Source organism: Bos indicus, chromosome 13 (genome assembly GCF_029378745.1).
Source record: "Bos indicus isolate NIAB-ARS_2022 breed Sahiwal x Tharparkar chromosome 13, NIAB-ARS_B.indTharparkar_mat_pri_1.0, whole genome shotgun sequence".
In the NCBI taxonomy this organism is placed as follows: Eukaryota; Metazoa; Chordata; class Mammalia; order Artiodactyla; family Bovidae; genus Bos; species Bos indicus.
The window spans coordinates 28,007,491-28,029,457 of NC_091772.1; the positions used below are offsets into that span (position 1 = coordinate 28,007,491).

The following is a 21,967-nucleotide window of genomic DNA, read 5'->3' on the forward strand; positions in this document are numbered from 1 at the left end:
TAAAAAGAAGAATTATGACTCCTTGCTGCCGTCAGCTGGTGGAGAAATACAATGCTCTATTAAATTAAATCTCTGTAGCACATGCCACTTGATATCCAAACCAGAACTATTTTAAAAGCTTTCCTGGACCTTCAAAGAGATTAGGTTTCATTCATAAATGCTGAATGTTTTCAGCTGCTATGCTGAATATGAATTGACAGAGAAAGTTATTTCTCTGGTCTTCTTTCTTTAGACAAAAAGACTTGGAAAGATCCAGTCAGTTTTTTTAAGGCGCATGGTGGCCTAGAGAGGCCATGGAAGGAATCCTGTGTCAGAATGTGAGTTTCCACCCTTATTTTACACCCAGATGCCCTTCTTAGACCTTTTACTAAATGCATCTCTAATATTCATTGTTCCAGATTTGCAAAGAGATCTCACACAACACAATATTGGGAGGTGGTGGATTCTTTATTTCAGAGCATTAAACCTTGCTTGGGTAAAGCGTTAATTGAGTGAAAGAAACTGATCTAACCCACTTCTTTATGCATCACCTTTGTTATTTGCAACCCCAAGTTTTCCTTAAAACAGTAATATTTCACTTTTACTATTTTATATCCATTAAAGCATCCCACCATACTGCAGAATTACCCATGCGCAGTGAAGTGCTGCATCTGTGCACTTGGATTTTGTTAACATGGATAGAAACGATTACATCATCTCATTGAGAAAGATTTTTCTCTGACATCTTGTTCCACCTTGGTTTTCTTGACAAGAGTTTGAGCAAAGGGCTATTTCAAAGGTTGATTCTTTCTCCTTTCACAACACGCCCTCGAAATGTCCAAACATCCTGCAAATAATACCAAACACAATGAGTTTCTGGGAACTTGGATTTACCTATTCACCACAAGACAAAGATTTCTGGCATCTACTCATCATTAAATGGGAGGGAAAGACAGCCCTCCACAATAGTCATAAGGTAGTAAATAAAAACCACATTCTGAGACTCTAATTAATTTACTCACCAATATCTAAAATCGTGTTTCATAAGCCAAGACAGTGAGTCCTCACACTGTCATTATGCTTTGCTTGGCACTTGTGTTGATTAGAGGTGTTGGGACCTGCTGTTATGTTTGGTCACAAAACTGTTTAATACCTAAGCTCCTGCTGCCCTTGGTGATGTTTGCCTGCCCCATTCTGAGTGATCTGCTCCTGAAAATGATGTCCTACGCTACTGGATTGGTTTTTTCTTCTTTGTTCCTAATAAGACAATTCAAACTTTTTGCTTATTTTTCTGCAAACAGCAAAGTATGCTAGAAGAATAATTTTGGAATTGGACCTCCTCTGAAATCTCAGTCACTTAAGTAACTGAGGCCATTCTCTTGAACTCTTCATTTTCTCATGAAGAGTGTGGAGCTATCTCGACTGCTCCATTGAGTTTTGGTAAAGAAAAGGGACAGGGACATGCTTTTGTGCCTGCAAAGAACTCTATAGCAGAGTTAGTGTTGTTCTTTTAAGTAAAGTCCATAAACTATAGCTGAGACAGTCATGAAAAGAAATAGAGGAACTGATTCATTAGTACAACCCTGACAGACCTCAAACAGAATATATATGTTTTTTATCCTGCCTTAAAATTCAGGGTGTTGGATGGAAGACCCAAGTGGCAAAATAGGTTGCATTTCTAGGACATTTAATTGCTGGACAAAGGAAGGACAAGACTGTCCAGGAGATGCAAATGTGAGGTCAGAGCATCTTCAGATATGGGGATACATTCAGAGATTCTAGACAGAAAATGGCTCAAGGGTGGATGAAGACTCTTGAGGTGGGAAGTTTTTTCAGAAGGCTGTTGTTGGCATGCGAGGCTCTTCAAAGTACCGGGAGGCCCTGTGTTCTCATTACATTCAGTCTACTTGGGGGTCATGTCACCCCGAAATAGATGATGCATTTATGATTATCTAATAAGTTCAGCTTCTTGCTTCAGAGCCCCAAATATAATCACCTACAATACAAACTAACTTTATTTAGTTGCCTTGACTGATAATTAGTTATTGATCAGCAACAGCATGCAATATTCACCAGTAAAGAACAAACAATCTAAGTATAACAATGTTGTTAGTTGGCTTCACACCCCAATACAAAGTAAAAAGTTAAAAAAAAAAAAACAAATAATCTACAGTGATGTGTATTAATTAGGCAGGCATATGAAATACTGTCTTAACACCACTATGAAAAGCATCAGTGATTTCCCATCTGTACATATAGGCTGTCCTTAAATTCCCAGTGCAAACTGACCCAAACAAACACTTGCTTGAAAATTGCTTTCTTTACAAATAAAGGAGGCCTATGATTGACAGCCCAAACCATTTACAACTATGAGTTCAGAAAGTTGCTTTGTCTTCCATTTCCTCATCTCTGAATCTGCTATTTCCTCTCCTACCTGTCTGTTCTGGAACACGATGGCCTGCCCGAAGACTTAGAGAAACCAGGTCCCCCACACTGGGGAAGCAAGTAGTACAAACAAAACCCTCTGTCGTTCCTAGAAGGTCTCAGCAATGTTTCCAAAAGGAGCTGTAAACCTACACACTTTATACCTTCAAACTGAATCAGGTATGACACTATTAAGCATCTAAAGAACAAACTGAGATCTTTACTTTGTCTTTTCATACAAACATACCTTCAGAGTGACGTCTTTAAATCCATACTTTTTCCTGACTATATCAACAACTTCCTTTTCAATGTTTTCTTGACTGGTGCCCTCCACATCTATGTAGTGACAGTTGGCATCCGCAAAATGGCAGGAAATTGCCTGTGGAAATTATTATGATCCAAAATTATATGCAGGGCAGGGAACAGAATTATGTAAGGAAGAAATCTTTAACTTTTCAGCATTTTATTTTTCAAATGAAGGATATTGCCAAGTCCTACTAAGGAATGTATTTCAGGGTTTCTCATCACCTCAGCTACAGAATTTAGTGGAGGGTGTAATGAGTTGGTATTTCAATGGCCACAGATGATGGGGGAAGAAAAACTGAAAAGACCTGGCAACAGAAAATAATACACAGACACCCCCTCTCCAATCTAAAGCACAGTTCCAGTCTGATAGCATTCACATAAAATACTCATCTTGTTTCCTTTTGAAAGTAAGATGGAAGTTACTTGGTTCTCCCCAGTCTCGAAGGACTTATAAACAGATCTAACTTGCAAGGTGATAGCTGAAACTCACCTTCCTTGCCACAAGTTAGTTCTCTTAGGGTGATTGCACCCATCAGAAGATCTGCCTACTTCTTACAGATTTCTAGGCAGTTGAGTCACAAAATTTATTTCCCATGGAAACCCTAATACTATTCTGCACCATATTGGAGCCTGAGGCAAAAGAGAAGACATGTACACTCCTACCTGTACGCTTTTATGCATTTTTCAATGGTTAATATTTTCCCAAACTGTAAATCAGTCAAAAATATTGAAAAACCATCAAGTTAGTATATTAAAACACACTATTTCCAGTGTAGTGCCTATATCTTCCTTTTGCACAGTTCTGGGTATCATGGTATTAGAGGGTCTGATCTTTTTTTAAAATTTTGGTATTGTGCTCACCATGGACTTTTTGGCATTAATTTTTATTTCTTTTAACTGGCATTAAGATATTATTTAACTGGATACTGAGTTTTTTGAGCCTCTGAGGGAACTGCCTTCTTGCCTCTGGCTCATCTCAGTCCTGTTGAGCCTGGTGGATATCTGAATGAATGGAGGATGAAATCTGACAACTAACCCTCAGCCACAGGGAAACAGAGAGCTGTTGTGATAAACTGGAAAGCTTCACTCAGCCCCAAAGAAGACACTAATATTTAGTATCAACAGCCATGTCATCCTAGGGAAATGTGAGCCCAGCATATCATCAGATCTGCTGAATTTTAGAGAAGCAAGAAATCTGGGCTCTTATGAGAAATTCTGTCAGTTTTTAATGTAAGCACTGATCTTATAAACCTGAAAACACTCTGAGGCTAAGGAGTGAAAAACATGGCCATATCTGATTTCTGGGTGGCCAATTCACACCTTCCTTTCCAATCAATAATATTTTAACCAATAGCAATAATATTACAGACGTTCCCCTTATATGAGCTGTATACCTTCCAAATGTTATTATTTGGTATGTATGTCTGCTTTTATCTTTTCCTCTGAAAACATGCTATCAGTTGCCAAGTAACTATGCTCTCTGTCTGGAGAAATTCCACGAATGTTCAATAGTGATGGCATCCTAAGGTCATCTAGCTTCTTACTGCTGAAAGCAACAAAGCATGAGGGAGACAAATATATTTCCTGGTAAATACACCAGACTAAAGGGCAGCTGAGTTAAAAGTTACAACTCCTTTAACTTTTCATGTATTGGGATACTTTTCTTCCTCATGCATTCATCTTCAAACAGTGCTGTGATGTGAATGTGTACCTTCCGGAATCCTTGACTTTTGTTCCGACCAGATCCATGGATGAGCAAAGGGTGAAAGAAGACGGTGTCTCCCTTCTCCATCACCAAGTGCACCCGGGCATTGTTTTTGTCATAGTCCTGGATCCCGTGGAACATGATGTTGACTCCTCCCTAAAAACACGAGAGAAGCCAAGTCCAAAAGTGAAGAAGCCAAGAATCAAAACTCTTATCAATGACTCATCAGGGAAAACAAACCTTCTCTAAGTTCTTTGAAGAGAAAGAGATAAATAAATTAGATATTAAAAAAACTTACATATACCAAACTTTCTCAGTTGACTGCTTTTAGAAAGCCATGTGTGAATCGTGAATTTTTTAGACCTGACGAAATATTTGGAATTTCCACCTATGGTTCATTACTGAATGATAACTGAAGACCCAGATCAGCTTTACATTTTGCGGGAATACAGAGACCACCTTTCCTGGTGAACCCATGCTCATTCTTCCCCAGCATGCTCTTCTCCTCACCTGGAACTTGTATCAATCACTACTCTATTACTCAGAAGTATCTCTGAGAAGCTAACTGTTCTCCCAACTCGCAGAGAGAAAATTCTCAGTCTTTTCTCAGCCCAGAAACCAAGTAGGTCAGATCCAGAGTAAAGAAAGAAGAGTAAATTAAAACATTAGCTTTTAAAATATTTTCCACTCCCTGTTTTTCCAAGTCAATCACTGCACAAAAGGAAAAAAACAAAAATCGTTGTTTGTTTTCAAACTATTTTCTAACAATTTTAAAAATATTTTCAAGGTTAGTTATTACATTAGATAATAGTTATATCTTTATGAAACAAACTGAGACGAGAAGTAACAACGTTTGCAATCTTTTATGGGTCTTTGGAGGAGAGCATCCCATTTCCTTTCCTAAGACTATTCCAACTCCAAATTCCATTTTGGGAATGACTGCTCCCTACTGCACTGTGTTGAGTCTTTGCCTCCTGCCCAATGTGGAAAGTGAGCAAGATAAGCTCGTCTCACCTCCCATTGCTGCTACTTTGAATCTGAGCAGATGACTGAAGCGACTGGACATTGTCAAGGTACATCTGGCCACTCCAGGTGCTGCAGCCCAACTGTTCCCACTGAAGAAGGACTTCCTCTTTCCTCCTCATCCTCCAGAGCTGGCAGCCTGCCCACGGATTCTGCATGTCCAAGGGGCCCTCCCTTCAGCTTGAGTCACTGAGAGCCCACTTCTATTGCTTGCACCAACCTTTCCTAAACCAAAACTTAACTGAAGAATTTCAGATTTTATAGCAGAATCTAGACTCAAGGTATTTTCACCTGGCACTAATCCTCAGTTCAAGACTTCTAACTAGTTGACACTGAAGTCCTGAAAGCCATATTCTTTACATCTCACAGAACCAATGTGTACTCTTTCTGCCTTAACAAAATGTGCTCTTCCCACCTTGATCGTTATTACAGGATTGTGAGACCTTATTGCCTTACATCTAAATGCTATGGGAGTCCTCTCCGGTTTCTCTGTCTCTGGACTCCTATTCCTGCAATACATTCTGTGCCAGACCACAGGGTTATCATTCTTGAAGAAATGATTTGATCTCCTCACTCATGGGCCCCAAAGCACTGAACAGTCCTCCAGTATCACCAGCTGAATTGATAAATCATGGAACAGCCTCATAATGGAATACTGCTCAGTCCTCCCCAGAGCCTTTCTCTGCTGATCTCTTCAGGTGGAAGCAGATGATCCTCTTTTTTACTGAGAGAACTAACAGTCAGTGTGTACAACTCACTTGGCATACATATCTGGTGTTACTGTGTTTGTGTCTGACCTCTGCAGTTAGGCTTTATAATCTCAGATCTTTTATAGCATCACCAAAGTCCACCACTTTGGTTGGCCTTCAAGTACTTGTTGAAAGAATAAAGGTGATCGTGTGATCAGCCATCCTGGAATTTTCCCTGCTCATTTGAAATCCTAGAACAATGTTTTGCTAAGAAAGGAAATGTCATCTTATTGGCAAAGCTCCTTATGTATACTGATGTGAAATCAAAACAACAAAAGGTTCTGATCAAGACTCAGCCGTCTAGCAGACTTACCTCCCACTGGGGATAATCATGGGGTTGCAAGGGGCCTTTGTGTGTCCCTGGGAGCACAACCAGACAGCCATTGTTCCGGTCAATGTGCTCCATGGCTGTCCAGGCACAAACGATGCTATTGCTGGGCCTGAAGGGGAAATAGTGCAGATCCTGGTGCAAGGGATGACGGGATGTCTTCTTTCCTGAAACAGAATCTGTTGTTAAAATAAATAAACTTGAGTCCCAGTATTATTCTCCTCTGCCTGAAAAGCCAGAACAATGAACTATCCTTGCAAAAGCCAAACAGATGAGACAATACTGAAGAAAACCACCTCTATAGATGAGCACCAAATTAGAAGACTGCTGCTGCTGCTAAGTAGCTCAGTAGAGTCCGACTCTGTGCGACCCCATAGACAGAAGCCTACCAGGCTCCTCCATCCATGGGATTTTCCAGGCAAGAGTACTGGAGTGGGGTGCCATTGCCTTCTCCAAATTAGAAGACTGAATCAGCACAATGCCTCTGGATCCTGTGATTCTTTCTGGGTTTCTGGTAACCGAGGACTACTTACACTATTTTCTAGAAATCTGTGCATATGTCATCATCTCCACTGTGCTTTATTCCTCCCTAACTCTGATTTGGGCACAGAGCTTAGCATTCTCCAAGTCAGCTCAGTCGCTCAGTTGAGTCCGACTCTTTGGGACCCCATGGACTGCAGCACACCAGGCTTCCCTGTCCATCAGCAACTCCCAGAGCTTGGTCAAACTCATGCCATCGAGTCAGTGATGACATTCAACCATCTGGTCCTCTGTTGTCCCCTTCTCTTCCTGCCTTCAGTGTTTCCCAGCATCAGGGTCTTTTCTAATGAGTCAGTTCTTCCCATCAGGTGGCCAACATATTGGAGAGTATTCCCCAAAAACGTTGACTAATTAGAGTGGTCAATCTGAGGCCTTCTGATAAACTTCTAAGTGGCTGATATTAAAAAAGTATTCCTTAATTAACTAAATATATAAATAGAAGGACTCTCAGAGGTTTCAGCACCAAACTAGAACCATTTGGTTCTGCCATCACTGTGGAGAATCAGAGATACTACACACACATTCACATTCTCCCCTAGAATTGCCTTCTGAACGTAGTTCCCCCAGGCCAGGGGATTTCTCCAGGCAGGACACCCAGGGAGGGAAAGGCCTGCTGATGTTAGGCTAAGCCTGTATGTAGGCTTAGCACATAAACCTCTCTTGGCCATCAGGACAGAGACAGAGTAGAAACAGATTAAAGATTTCTAATAGCTGATTTAGCTGAATTTCTCAGTGTGGCCAAGAGCCATCTGCATTAGTATCTCTGAGTATGGTTAATAAAATCCAGGTTCCTAGTTTCTATTTTCTGAATCAGTCTCTCTAGGAGGGAGGGCTTAGAAGCTACATTTTACCAAGCACAGAAAATTTTGAGAATAGCTATGGTATTTGATACATAAGTTCAGTTTTAAATTTGTTAGTAATAATACTGTCTTCAGATCAGGAAGCCAAAGTCCACACCCTCATGCATGGGTGAGAGTGGGTAACAAATCTTAGAGATGCTGAATATCAGGAGTCTGTGGGGTAGAGAGACAGTTGTGTTTTATTAAACTGCATCTTTCAGAAGCCACTTGTCTACAATCCCAGCAATAACCCTAGTTAACATCAGCATCGCTATTATACTTCAGTGTTGTTATGATGTAAGCTACTTTGAGACTTAAAGTATATATATTCATTTATGCAAAAATTAAGCAGTTGTGCACTTTGCTATTAGTTAGCACATCAATCTTATATAATTTAATTAAACACTTTTTTTTTTATTTGTTTGCTTTTGCTTTTCCTCTACCAATGAGAGCTCTTTACCAGAATCTGGAGGTTTGTTTATCAGCATTGTATGCATGGCCATAATATTGGGTCCAGTGAAGCACTCCACATATTTCAGAATCTAAGGAAAAAGGAGGGAAAAGTTCATGGGAAATCAGATGCACAAGTATGTGGCACAGAGTACATCTATCTATACTAGAACCCCGTTGGCAGTCATTTAAATCAATCAATCAATCAATATTTCACAACCTTGCAAACAAACCACGCAAAAGTGAGCAACTGGAAATCATCATAAACACTCTGAAACAGGCTTCTTAGAACCAGCTGAAAATCTAAGTGCTTCTTCTACAACAGAGTCATGAATTTCTCTGAGACACCAGCTACGAAGGGCAGGAATAAGACCTCCCATGAAAATGATGCCCAAAATGGCAGGGCCAGTTGAATGAAAAAGACAATGATGTTGTTCAGTCACAAAGTCGTGTCTGACCCTTTGCGACCCCATAGACTGCAGCACACCAGGCTTCCCTGTCCTCCACTGCCTCTCGGAGTTCACTCAAATTCATATCCATATTCAATCTCTAATTCTGTCTGACTACAAAAAGTGAAGCACATTCTATGGCTTTCACTTATATGATCTCTTCTGTATAAGGAATGTAGGCAATTTGAGTATAAAACACTTGAAATGTTACAAAAATCCCAGGAGTCTGGCCTAATGCTTGTTTTTTTAATAAAAAGTTTGTTTTTGTCATTCTGGGGGGGTATTCAAAAAATGGCAAAAGGGCTGTTCTTTTCATTTCTTTTTTTAATTTTGATGGGGTATAGTTGAATTATAAAGTTGTGTTAGTTTCAGGTGTATAGTGAAATGAAAGTGTTATACACACACATATATACACTAAGATTCTTTTCTCATATAGGCCATTACTGAGTACTGAGTACAGTTTCCTGTGCTATACAGTAATTGTTATTAGTTGTCTGTTTTCTATACAGTGTGTGTATGTGTCAATCCCAATCTTCCAATTTATCTCTCCTAGGCTGCGATTTTCTAAATGGTCATCATTCAAGAGCCATCCTCAGATTTTCTGTCCTGCTTTGCAGAACTTCCCAATATGTTTAGCAGATATTCTCCCTAGGTCTTATCTTAGTCTTATCCTGATTAATAAAATTCTTCAACTCATGGGTTTGAGGTGCTGGTTCATTTTTCCAATATATATTAAAATAAATACATAGCTATTAGAAGAATACCTACCTCGTAAAAAATCATTGCATGAACCACCAGACACATGGTTTGCAGGTTACGGAAGTAGGAACATCCTGACAGACATTCTACCACATGCTGCCTATAATTTCCAGCTTTTATCATGATCCACCCACACAATTTTCATTTCCAAAACAGGACGTGAGGTTGGGAAGAATGTGTGGTTCAGAGAGGCCACTTCCCTTCTCGTCCCCAACTCAAGAGGCCGGACCTCCCAGATGCCTCAGCTGTGCAGTCTTCAAGAATCAGACTTTCTAACAGCACTTGGGGTATAAGTTCTAATAAGTATTTTGTGCAAAGTGTCCTTTTTAACCATTCTAAATGACTGGTCAGAAACCATAGTACAGGACTTCCTTATGCTACAGTGGATAAGAACCCCACTGCCAGTGCAGGGGACATGGATTTGATCTCTGCTCCAGGAAGATTCCACACACAAGGAGCACCTAAGCCCACGCACCACAACTGCTGAGCTCCAGCTCTGGAGCCTGAGAGCCGCAGCGAGAAAAGCCAACAAAGAACCAGCTTTTGGCTTTGTTGATTTTTGCTATGGTCTCTTTTGTTTCTTTTGCATTTATTTCTGCCCTAATTTTTAAGATTTCTTTCTTTCTACTAACCCTGGGGTTCTTCATTTCTTCCTTTTCTAGTTGCTTTAGGTGTAGGGTTAGGTTATTTATTTTACTTTTTTCTTGTTTCCTGAGGTATGCCTGTATTGCTATGAACTTTCCCCTTAGCACTGCTTTTAAAGTGTCCCATAGGTTTTGGGTTGTTGTGTTTTCATTTTCATTAGTTTCTATGCAAATTTTGATTTCTTTTTTGATTTCTTCTGTGATTTGTTGGTTATTCAGCAGTGTGTTGTTCAGCCTCCATATGTTGGAATTTTTAATAGTTTTTCTCCTGTAATTGAGATCTAATCTTACTGCATTGTGGTCAGAAAAGATGCTTGGAATGATTTCTATTTTTTTAAATTTACCAAGGCTAGATTTATGGCCCAGGATGTGATCTATCCTGGAGAAGGTTCCATGTGTGCTTGAGAAAAAGGTGAAATTCATTGTTTTGGGATGAAATGTCCTATAGATATCAATTAGGTCTAACTGGTCTATTGTATTGTTTAAAGTTTGTGTTTCCTTGTTAATTTTCTGTTTAGTTGATCTATCCATAGGTGTGAGTGGGGTATTAAAGTCTCCCACTATTATTGTGTTATTGTTAATTTCTCCTTTCATACTTGTTAGCATTTGTCTTACATATTGCGGCGCTCCCATGTTGGGTGAAAATATATTTATATTAGCCAGACTCATCAAGAAACAAAGGGAGAAAAATCAAATCAATAAAATTAGAAATGAAAATGGAGAGATCATAACAGACAACACAGAAATACAAAGGATCATAAGAGACTACTATCAGCAATTATATGGCAATAAAATGGACAACGTGGAAGAAATGGACAAATTCTTAGAAAAGTACAACTTTCCAAAACTCGACCAGGAAGAAATAGAAAATCTTAACAGACCCATCACAAGCATGGAAATTGAAACTGTAATCAAAAATCTTCCAGCAAACAAAAGCCCAGGTCCAGACGGCTTCACAGCTGAATTCTACCAAAAATTTAGAGAAGAGCTAACACCTATCCTGCTCAAACTCTTCCAGAAAATTGCAGAGGAAGGTAAACTTCCAAACTCATTCTATGAGGCCACCATCACCCTAATACCAAAACCTGACAAAGATGCCACAAAAAAAGAAAACTACAGGCCAATATCATTGATGAACATAAATGCAAAAATCCTTAACAAAATTCTAGCAATCAGAATCCAACAACACATGAAAAAGATCATACACCATGACCAAGTGGGCTTTATCCCAGGGATGCAAGGATTCTTCAATATCTGCAAATCAATCAATGTAATACACCACATTAACAAATTGAAAAATAAAAACCATATGATTATCTCAATAGATGCAGAGAAAGCCTTTGACAAAATTCAACATCCATTTATGATAAAAACTCTCCAGAAAGCAGGAATAGAAGAAACATACCTCAACATAATAAAAGCTATATATGACAAACCCACAGCAAACATTATCCTCAATGGTGAAAAATTGAAAGCATTTCCTCTAAAGTCAAGAACAAGACAAGGGTGCCCACTTTCACCATTACTATTCAACATAGTTTTGAACGTTTTGGCCACAGCAATCAGAGCAGAAAAAGAAATAAAAGGAATCCAAATTGGAAAAGAAGAAGTAAAACTCTCACTATTTGCAGATGACATGATCCTCTACATAGAAAACCCTAAAGACTCCACCAGAAAATTACTAGAACTAATCAATGATTATAGTAAAGTTGCAGGATATAAAATCAACACACAGACATCCCTTGCATTCCTATACACTAATAATGAGAAAACAGAAAGAGAAATTAAGGAAACAATTCCATTCACTATTACAACAGAAAGAATAAAATACTTAGGAATATATCTACCTAAAGAAACTAAAGACCTATATATAGAAAACTATAAAACACTGGTGAAAGAAATCAGAGGACACTAATAGATGGAGAAATATACCATGTTCATGGATTGGAAGAATCAATATATTGAAAATGAGTATACTACCCAAAGCAATTTATAGATTCAATGCAATCCCTATCAAGCTACCAACGGTATTCTTCACAGAGCTAGAACAAATAATTTCACAGTTTGTATGGAAATACAGAAAACCTCGAATAGCCAAAGCTATCTTGAGAAAGAAGAATGGAACTGGAGGAATCAACCTGTCTTACTTCAGGCTCTATTACAAAGCCACAGTTATCAAGACAGTATGGTACTGGCACAAAGACAAAAATATTGATCAATGGAACAAAATAGAAAGCCCAGAGATAAATCCACGCACATATGGACACCTTATCTTTGACAAAGGAGGCAAGAATATACAGTGGAGAAAAGACAATCTCTTTAACAAGTGGTGCTGGGAAAACTGGTCAACCACTTGTAAAATATTGAAACTAGAACACTTTCTAACACCATACACAAAAATAAACTCAAAATGGATTAAAGATCTCAACGTAAGACCAGAAACTATAAAACTCCTAGAGGAGAACATAGGCAAAACACTCTCCAACATACATCACAGCAGGATCCTCTATGACCCACCTCCCAGAATATTGGAAATAAAAGCAAAACTAAACAAATGGGACCTAATTAAACTCAAAAGCTTCTGCACAACAAAGGAAACTATTAGCAAGGTGAAAAGGCAGCCTTCAGAATGGGAGAAAATAATAGCAAATGAAGCAACCGACAAACAACTAATCTCAAAAATATACAAGCAACTCCTACAGCTCAACTCCAGAAAAATAAATGACCCAATCAAAAAATGGGCCAAAGAACTAAATAGACATTTCTCCAAAGAAGACATACAGGTGGCTAACAAACACATGAAAAGATGCTCAACATCACTCATTATCAGAGAAATGCAAATCAAAACCACTATGAGGTACCATTTCACGCCAGTCAGAATGGCTGCGATCCAAAAGTCTACAAGCAATAAATGCTGGAGAGGGTGTGGAGAAAAGGGAACCCTCTTACACTGTTGGTGGGAATGCAAACTAGTATAGCCACTATGGAGAACAGTGTGGAGATTCCTTAAAAAACTGGAAATAGAACTGCCTTATGACCCAGCAATCCCACTGCTGGGCATACACACTGAGGAAACCAGAAGGGAAAGAGACACGTGTACCCCAATGTTCATCACAGCACTGTTTATAATAGCCAGGACATGGAAGCAACCTAGATGCCCATCAGCAGATGAATGGATAAGAAAGCTGTGGTACATATACACAATGGAGTATTACTCAGCCATTAAAAATAATACATTTGAATCAGTTCTAATGAGGTGGATGAAACTGGAGCTGATTATACAGAGTGAAGTAAGCCAGAAAGAAAAACACCAATACAGTATACTAACGCATATATATGGAATTTAGAAAGATGGTAACAATAACGCTGTGTGCGAGACAGCAAAAGAGACACTGATGTATAGATCAGTCTTATGGACTCTGTGGGAGAGGGTGGGGAGATTTGGGAGAATGGCATTGAAACATGTATAATATCATGTATGAAATGAGTCGCCAGTCCAGGTTTGATGCACGATACTGGATGCTTGGGGCTGATGCACTGGAACGACCCAGAAGGAGGGTATGGCGAGGGAGGAGGGAGGAGGGTTCAGGATGGGGAACACAGGTATACCTGTGGCGGATTCATTTCGATATTTGGCAAAACTAATACAATATTGTAAAGTTTAAAAATAAAATAAAATTAAAAAAAAAAAAAAAGAAAAGCCAACAAAATGAGAATCCCATGCACCTCAACTAGAGAGGAGCCCATGCGCAGTAACAAAGACACAGCACCAGCAAAAATAAATAAATGAGAAAAAAATAATAAACTCTTTTAAAAATGAAACTGTAATACATTCACGCAAGGCATTACTATGCAATAGTTTACAAAGTATAAAGTAGATCCATAGATACCAATGGAAAGATGTCTCTCTCATATGTATTACCAGTGGAAAAACCAAGGTGACAACCAGGATGCTTCCTGTTACACAAAAGGTGGGGTTATACAAATATGCTTGATTATACCTGAAATGGTTCTAGATGAATACGTAAAACTGAACAGTGAGTGGTGCAGGGGGTGCGAGAATTTCCTTTTTCCTTCATGTCATTCCACACTAGATATTTTCATAGCTATGAACTACTTTTAAAGAATAATTTTTTAAAAACCTAGTTTAAATTTAAAAACAGATACCTCTACTGACCAGATTCATAAGACAAATTGAAAACAATCTGCAATAGGTAAACCTTAGCACTTTTATCCCTGTGGACATGCCTGTAGGGAGTGTGAGAAGGCTCTCTGTTTACCACAGAATTCCTGTTCTTCTCCAGCAAAAATAGCAAAATTATGAGGATTTCTCAGTCTTGGCACTACTGACATTTTGGGCTGCATCATTCTTTGTTTGCTGCAACAGGCTATTATCCAGCATCCCTGGACCCAGTGGCATGGATCCGGATCTCTATGCATTAAAACCCACCACCCCTCCTGCCTGACAAGCAAACATGTCTCCAGACATTTGCAAATGTCCACCTCTGATTAAGAACTACTGCTATAGGGCCCCAGTAGAAAAGGGCAAGAGTCTAATCCTTTGCGACCCCATGGAATGTAGCCTGCCAGGCTCCTCTGTTCATGAGCTTTTCCAGGCACGAATACTGGAGTGGTTTGCCATTTCCTTCTCCAGGGGATCTTCTCAAACCAGGGATCGAACCCATGTCTCTTAAGTCTCCTGCAGTGGAGGGGGGTTCTTTACCACTAGCGCCACCTGAGAAGGCCCGTAGAAAAGAGCAAGATAAAATGGAAACAAAAAAGTTACGAAGATTTCAGAGGCAGACATGCAGATGGGCTATTAGCTTAAAGAGAAAGAAAGCACAGGAAGGTCTTGAACCTCAGGGAGGGTGCAGTATCTGAAGAGTTCCTCATCTTCTTGGAAATCCTGGACCTTGGAAACCACTTTCTCACTTGGCACATATTCTGATTTTGTGATGGTGACATCTCTCATCACCGACAATCCCAATGGTTTCACCTCCTTTCTGCAGATTCTTTCAAACTCATTCCTAGAAAATTCAATTGGTAAATGATGTCAGTACCATAGGCGATAAGCACCTGCCTGGCCTTCCACTTGTTCTGTGGAAAGACTCAAAGACCTGGGAGTGGTTTCTCTGCACTAAATGGTCCTCAAGCCCCAAGTCGAACAGTTCTGATGACAGGAAGGAGAAAATGGCCAACTCAGAAGTGCCCGCCTCCTAACTGTGGAGTTGAAATTCGCTACCAGAATTTGAATAGTCCATAGCTTAGTGGACCAGTGGGGAAATATTTGTGATTTGGTTTCATCAGAACAAAAGAGGAAACACCTCCCTAGCATCACCATGCACTAGGTAGGCCCTGTTCAACGAACTCTGTCTCTACTTTACCTATTTAGTCCTAAAACCACTCTAGTGCATAAGTACTGTTATTTTCCCCATTCTGCAGATATAGAAACAGGCATGGAAAAGTTAAGGAAACTGCCCTATATCTACAACATTAACTGAAGAGACTGAGATTAAAGCCACTCTGGCTTGAACCTAGGTTCTAACAAGCCACTTCCTAACAAACCCGATCCCTGAAAAATATCTGAACACACACAAGGTAATCCTACTCATAGTCCCTTGCACACACACAATACACATTCCTGTTATATATCAAAGAGTGTTACTGTACCTAAAGCGTTGAATATCAGCATCAGACACCAAATTTTTAATGACAAGAAATCCATTTTCTTCATAAAATTTTCTCTGTTCTAGGCTTAGAACATTATTCTCCCGGGTATACCTAAAGGAAAAGAAAAATCTCAGATAAGTCCAGTTTAAAAATGATAACCTTCATGTCAATGTATGGCAAAACCAATATAATATTGTAAAGTAATTAGCCTCCAAGTAAAATAAATAAATTTATATTAAAAAAATAAAAATCATAACCTAACAATATTTATCAAGAACCTGACAAATGTTTGTATTCTTCCACTCAGCACTTTTATTTCTAGAACTTTAAAGAAATAATCTGAACAAATTTTCAGTTTTAAATCCGAAACGTTAATTACTGTCACCAAGAAATGGAAGAATAATTAACTGGTTATATTATATCCTTTCAATGGGATATGACTTGACATTAAAAATGAAGAACATATAATAGCAAGGACAGTGCTTATTAAATTAAAATGTGATGACAGTGATGTAAAACCAAGACACTATTTGTTTAAAACAAGAAGACTATAAAGAAATAAAGCCAAAAGAAATATGTTTCACAGTGATTGCCTTTATGTAATGGCATTATGAATGATTTTTTAAATTCACCCTATTTTATGATTTTAAAATATATTCTGTAATGAATATGTATGGTTTTTCAGAAAGGAAACAAACAATATACTTTATGTTTTTAATTGTCTGCTTCATGTATTTACGGAAGAAATCAAAGTAACAAAATCTAAATAAGTGTAGAGCACACACATAAACTCAAATCCCCCTGTCTATTCCTCTGTTTTGGAACTCTGACTCTATGAGAATATTCCACGGAGATCAATGTCTTCCACTTCAAAGGTGACTTTAAGATAAACCAAAGATGCTAGCTGAGATATCAGAGTGACCAAAAAAAAAACCTGGCTAATTTAAACGAGATATACCATGCCTGAATTTTATAAAATAAACTTACGCACTTTGTGATGTTTTCCCTTCTTTCTAAATTTTAAAATACACATAGAAAGTGTCTTCAAAAATTTCCATAATTGTTCTAATGAGAACAAGTCCTGGATTCAGAGGATTTGTATAATGAATTCTTATCAGTCAATATGTATTTTATATCTGAGTTATCACTGGGGAAAAAAAGTTTATATACATTGTATGGCTAAGAATTAAAATTATATCTACTTACTGGAATTGTTGAGGATGGAAACTGGCAAGAGAACCAACCCCCGAAGTGTGGTGAGCTATCTAGGATGTGATTTAAGGCAAATCAAGTGAAGTCCAGGCATCACCCTTCTAGAATCAACCCACCCTGGATTGGTTTTCACAAGGGAAGACCAGCCCTACACAGTCATCAGGCACACCGACTACACACCAACACTCGGATGCACTATTGCTTAGATCGTCTCATTTCACAATAGCCTAAGGAGGTGCCTGGAAGCTAAGAGCTTTATTATGCCAACTGCACAGAGCAGAAACCCTTGGCTGGGGTCAGGGTTCAGTAACTGGTCCAAGGTCACCCAGCAGAAAACAACTGAGCTGAGACTTGACCAACATTGTATTCATACTTTCCATATATTTTATTCCCCCTGGATATTTCTTCCACTAAACTACTGAGTGAATAAAAATGGAAAATTTTTTTTCTATTCTATTCTATAAATAAGGAGAATCATGTTCTATTCAAAAGAAGTTTTTCTCTTAGTGGGAGTTCATCCAAAATATTAGAAACAGGCTGGTCATTAAAAAAAAAAAAAAAAAGAACATCTTTATAAAAAATTTTTGCCAACTCTGACTCAAGAATAAGCACCTGTCAGTTTAGTGGAGTGCCCCTCTGTAAAGCACTGCTTCTCAGAAGAAGTGGGTATGACGGGTGTCAGATTCACCCAGAGAACTTTTTCAAACCCCTACTAGAGTTCAAGCTTCAAGATGCTACCCTCAGTTAAAAAAATCACTCTGCCTTGGGATTGACACATCCACACTGCTATATTTAAAATGGATAACCAACAAAGTCCTACTGTATAGCACAGGGAACTCTACTCAATGTTATGTGGCAGCCTGGATGGGAGGGAATTTGTGGGAGAACGGATACATGTATATGTATTGCTGAGTCCCTCTGCTGGTCTACCTGAGACTATCAAAATTGTTAATCCACAGATTCCAATATAAAATAAAAAGTTTTTAAAATCACTCTGAGAGAACTAAGTTGCATCTTTCGGTTGTATTGAGGCTGGAAAATACTTGGAGAATGAATGGGGTAAAGAAACACTGCTGCTGCTGCTGCTGCTGCTCAGTCGCTTCAGTCGTGTTGGACTCTGTGCGACCCCATAGACAGCAGCCCACCAGGCTCCCCCGTCCCTGGGATTCTCCAGGCAAGAACACTGGAGTGGGTTGTCATTTCCTTCTCCAAGACATGGAAGTGAAAAGTGAAAGTGAAGTCGCGCAGTCGTGTTTGACTCTTTGCAACCCCATGGGCTACAGCCCACCAGGCTCCTCCATCTGTGGGATTTTCCAGGCAAGAGTACTGGAGTGGGGTGCCATTGCTAGTTGCTTTCAATTTAAGATCTGCAGCATACAGCCTTTCACAGGCCTCTGAATTACCTGCGGTTTCTCAAAAGAAAAAAAAAGTTCATAAAATAAACAATGACTCCAAGAAAAATATAATCCACATAGTACAGTATCATTTCTAAATATCTTAAAACGTCTAAAAGTTCCTTCTAGTTTTCTATCCAGTCATCACCAGATGATTGACTTAGGATCTCATTTGTTTTGGTCATTTTTTTCATTGTTTCTTTAGCTGAAAGAGCTACGTTCTGAATGACACTTCACATAAACATGTTATCCTTTTTCAATGATGTCTGTATCTAAGTTGGGACAATATAATAGTCAAGAAGATGGGAATTCCCTGGCAGTCCAGTGGTTAGGACCCGGGCCTTTCACTGCCCAGCGCCTGGGTTAAGGCCCTGGTCAGGAAACTAAGATCTCACAAGTCTCCAAAGTGGAAAAAGGTGGAGAGGGGGGCCAAGAGTCAGAATTACTAGCTACTGTCTGTTTTCCCCGAGGGAGAGAGTTAACATCTTTGTCAGATGTTCTCAACAAAATGAAGCTGCCAGGACAGTCCAGACATTAGCCTTCCAATCCTTTTCTCCTCTCTCCCACTCCTGCATTATGGTTTTTATTTTTGTTATTGTTGTTCTTGGAGAATTTTCTTAGTATGTGAAAACGTTTACAAAGCTAATAATCATTTACTATGTTTACTATACAAAGCTAGTAAACCTGGAAAAAAATGGATGCAAAAATCTGTACAGTACAGCATGGTCCTGAATATGTTATTATGCAATTATGTAAATATATAGAAAAGAAACAGACCAAAGTGTTTACAAATAATAATCTGTGAGAAATGGAATTATGGGTTATATAGATTTTCTTCTTTGTGTTTATCTGCATTTAAACACTGCACTGTTACTTCAAAATTTATTCCTTATTTCTTAAAGGAATAATTAAGGTTGGGAGGAAATTGTCACATAATTTCTAGTAGTTTCTTTAAGCCTAAACCACACTTATATTCACTGAAAATTTAGTGAATTTAGGCAGAGACGCTCACCACTTCTGGCTACGTAAATTGAAATGAATTAAAATGAAAACTTCAGTTCCTTAACTGCACTGTCACATTTCAAGTGCTCATAGCCACATTGAACCCTACCGGCAAAGAACATTTTTCCACCATCACAAGGAGCTTGTATTCGACAGTGCTGTTCTAGGAAATAGAGATGAAAAAAAAAAAACAAGCTCTGACCTCAACACTATTATAACTAAGTCCAGTGAGATCAGATATTAAATTTTAGGGAATTTTCTGTCGGTCCAGTGGTTAGGACTCTGTGCTTCCACTGCAACAGGCACAGATGGGTTCAATCCCTGCTGGGGGAAATAAAAGCCTCCGTGCTGTTAGCTTGCCCTCCCTCCTCCCACCCTGGCAAAAAAAAAAAAAAAGAACACAATTAAAATTTAAAAATAATAACAGACTGGACCCGGAAACCTTAATCTACTTCCAGTTATATCCAGGCCCAATGTACTGGCACTTCTCACAACTAAACTATTAATAGTATCACACTAAGTGAAAACAGGTTGCTAGTCACACTCCCAGGCATTTGATACCACAGGTCTAAGAGGAGCCTGAGTACCTACATTTCTAACAAGTACCTAGGTAGTCCTGCTGCTGCTGCTCTGGGGACCACGCTTTGACAACCACTGGTTCCATTAAATGACCTTGCTCAGGAAAGTTAATTTCTCCTAACCTCAAATGCTTTCTCACCTGTAAAGTGAGATTACATAGTCACTTGGGTTCCCTTTACCAGTTTGTGGAGGAGATTTTAAATTTATAACGATTCGAATACGTCAAGGCTTGGAACACAGTTGGGAGAGCAACAATGGAAGTAAAAGAAACAGTATAATCGTTTTAGGAGAAATTTCAGAACTAAATATAGCAGAGCAGAGTCTAATCAGGTCACTTGGCGGGGCGGGGAAACCCAGCCCGTGCTGTGCGCCCTGAATGAGATCACTGAACACGCAAAAACAATTCTGCAAAGCAAGTTGATTTCTGAGGCCCACAGTGACATCTCTCTGGATCCAACACCGGTGGCGCACAGATTGACTTGGATTCATTTCAGGCCTGATCAGGAGCGGACACAGGACACCCAGCCCTTCTCCAGGAAACAGTGTAAGCTTCACCTGGCTCGCCTGGAGAAGGAAGAGCTGGGGGGCAGCTCCACCTCGAGAGGACCCCTCGGCTCCTCCAGGTGGCTCTACGCCCCGGGTTCCGTCTCTGTCTCTCGGCAGCCGGACGATCAGATGTAGTCAAGTACACAAAGTGCAGGGCAGCAGAGAGAAGCCCTGCTTGGACTTCGCACCCTCCCTTCCCAAAGCCGGGAACAGAGGGCCAGGAAGATTACAGCGACGCCACTCCAGGAGCTGGAGCCAGCAGCCGCAGCCCCACCGGGCGGAAAAGTCCCCTCTTGGGCCTTGGGGACCCGTAGCGCCCGAAAGAGATGTGATCATAACGGGGACAGAGACTGCGGAGCCAGGAAGAGCCAGCGGGGAGGTTATGCAATGCGCCCTGAAAGCCGCCACCCTTCACGCTCAAACCTCGCGAACCCAAAGGATACAATGGTCCCGGCCGAGCGGCAACCGAGGTGTCGCAGCAAGACAGTCAAGCGCGCGGAAGCTCGGTTTCGGTCCATGGCCGGAGGGCAGTACCTGGCGCCGGGCCTCCGGGTACTTAACTCAGTTGGGGGGCCCCGCCTTCTCTTAGAGGGAGGGGCGTGGAGCGGACGTGGCTCGACGAGGAGGCGGGGCTAGGGTAGCACCGCCTCCCGAGTTGGCCAGGGCGCTGCGCGCAGATTCGCCCCATGGGCCTCCCGCGAGGGTGTTTCCTGCTAGAGCTTATTGCTTTTGAAGTGAAGTGAAGTCGCTCGGTCGTGACTCTTTGCGACCCTATGGACTGTAGCCTACCAGGCTTCTCCGTCCATGGGATTTTTCAGGCAAGAGTACTGGAGTGGGTTGCCATTTCCTTCTCCAGAGGAACTTCCCCACCCCAGGGATCGAACCCAGGTCTCTTGCATTGCAGGCAGACGCTTTACCGTCTGAGCCACCAGGGAAGTCTATAAAATGAAAGTCGCGTAGTCGTGTCCAACTCTGCAACCTCATGGACTATATAGTCCATGGAATTCTCCAGGCCAGAATACTGGAGTGGGTAGCCATTCTTTTCTCCAGGGGATCGTCCCAACCCAGGGCTCAAACCCAGGTCTCCCACACTGCAGGCGGATTCTTTACCAGCTGAGCCATCAGGGAAGCCCTTATTGCTTTTACGAGAGTCCAAAGACCGGCTGTGTCACACCGAGCGGGAGACTAATCCCCAGGGCCAAATCTCCCCAGAGTAATAGAACTAGAACAGAACTCACATTCTTAACTGCATCGTTCCACTTACTTTATTCTACAGGACTGATCCTTCCAAACTCTGAATGCAGAGTTCCAAAGAATAGCAAGGAGAGATAAGAAAGCCTTCACAGTGAGCAATACAAAGAAATAGAGG

General features: G+C 40.2%; 1 protein-coding gene across 1 annotated transcript; it reads right to left on the bottom strand.

Moving 5' to 3' along the window:
• Positions 1–428: 428 nt before the first annotated feature.
• On the bottom strand, positions 429–21,198 carry PHYH (phytanoyl-CoA 2-hydroxylase). Its single transcript, XM_019973058.2, has 9 exons — positions 21,042–21,198; positions 17,072–17,130; positions 15,866–15,976; positions 15,054–15,222; positions 8,354–8,435; positions 6,500–6,681; positions 4,421–4,570; positions 2,651–2,782; positions 429–826 (listed from the first exon to the last, which is right to left on the bottom strand). The coding sequence occupies exons 1-9, from the start codon at positions 21,114–21,116 to the stop codon at positions 773–775; spliced, it is 1,014 nt and encodes a 337-aa protein (XP_019828617.2). The 5' UTR covers positions 21,117–21,198; the 3' UTR covers positions 429–772.
• Positions 21,199–21,967: the final 769 nt, after the last annotated feature.

What these genes read in the sequence shown, in the direction of transcription:
- PHYH (XM_019973058.2), bottom strand. Translation starts at nt 21,116, where the DNA reads ATGGACCGAAACCGAGCTTCCGCGCGCTTGACTGTCTTGCTGCGACAC. An exon ending in ATGATTATCCCCAGTGGGAG is followed by an intron (nt 4,571 to 6,499) that starts GTAAGTCTGCTA and finishes TCGTGTTTTTAG; the next exon opens with GGAGGAGTCAACATCATGTT. An exon ending in AAAGTCAAGGATTCCGGAAG is followed by an intron (nt 2,783 to 4,420) that starts GTACACATTCAC and finishes TAATTTCCACAG; the next exon opens with GCAATTTCCTGCCATTTTGC.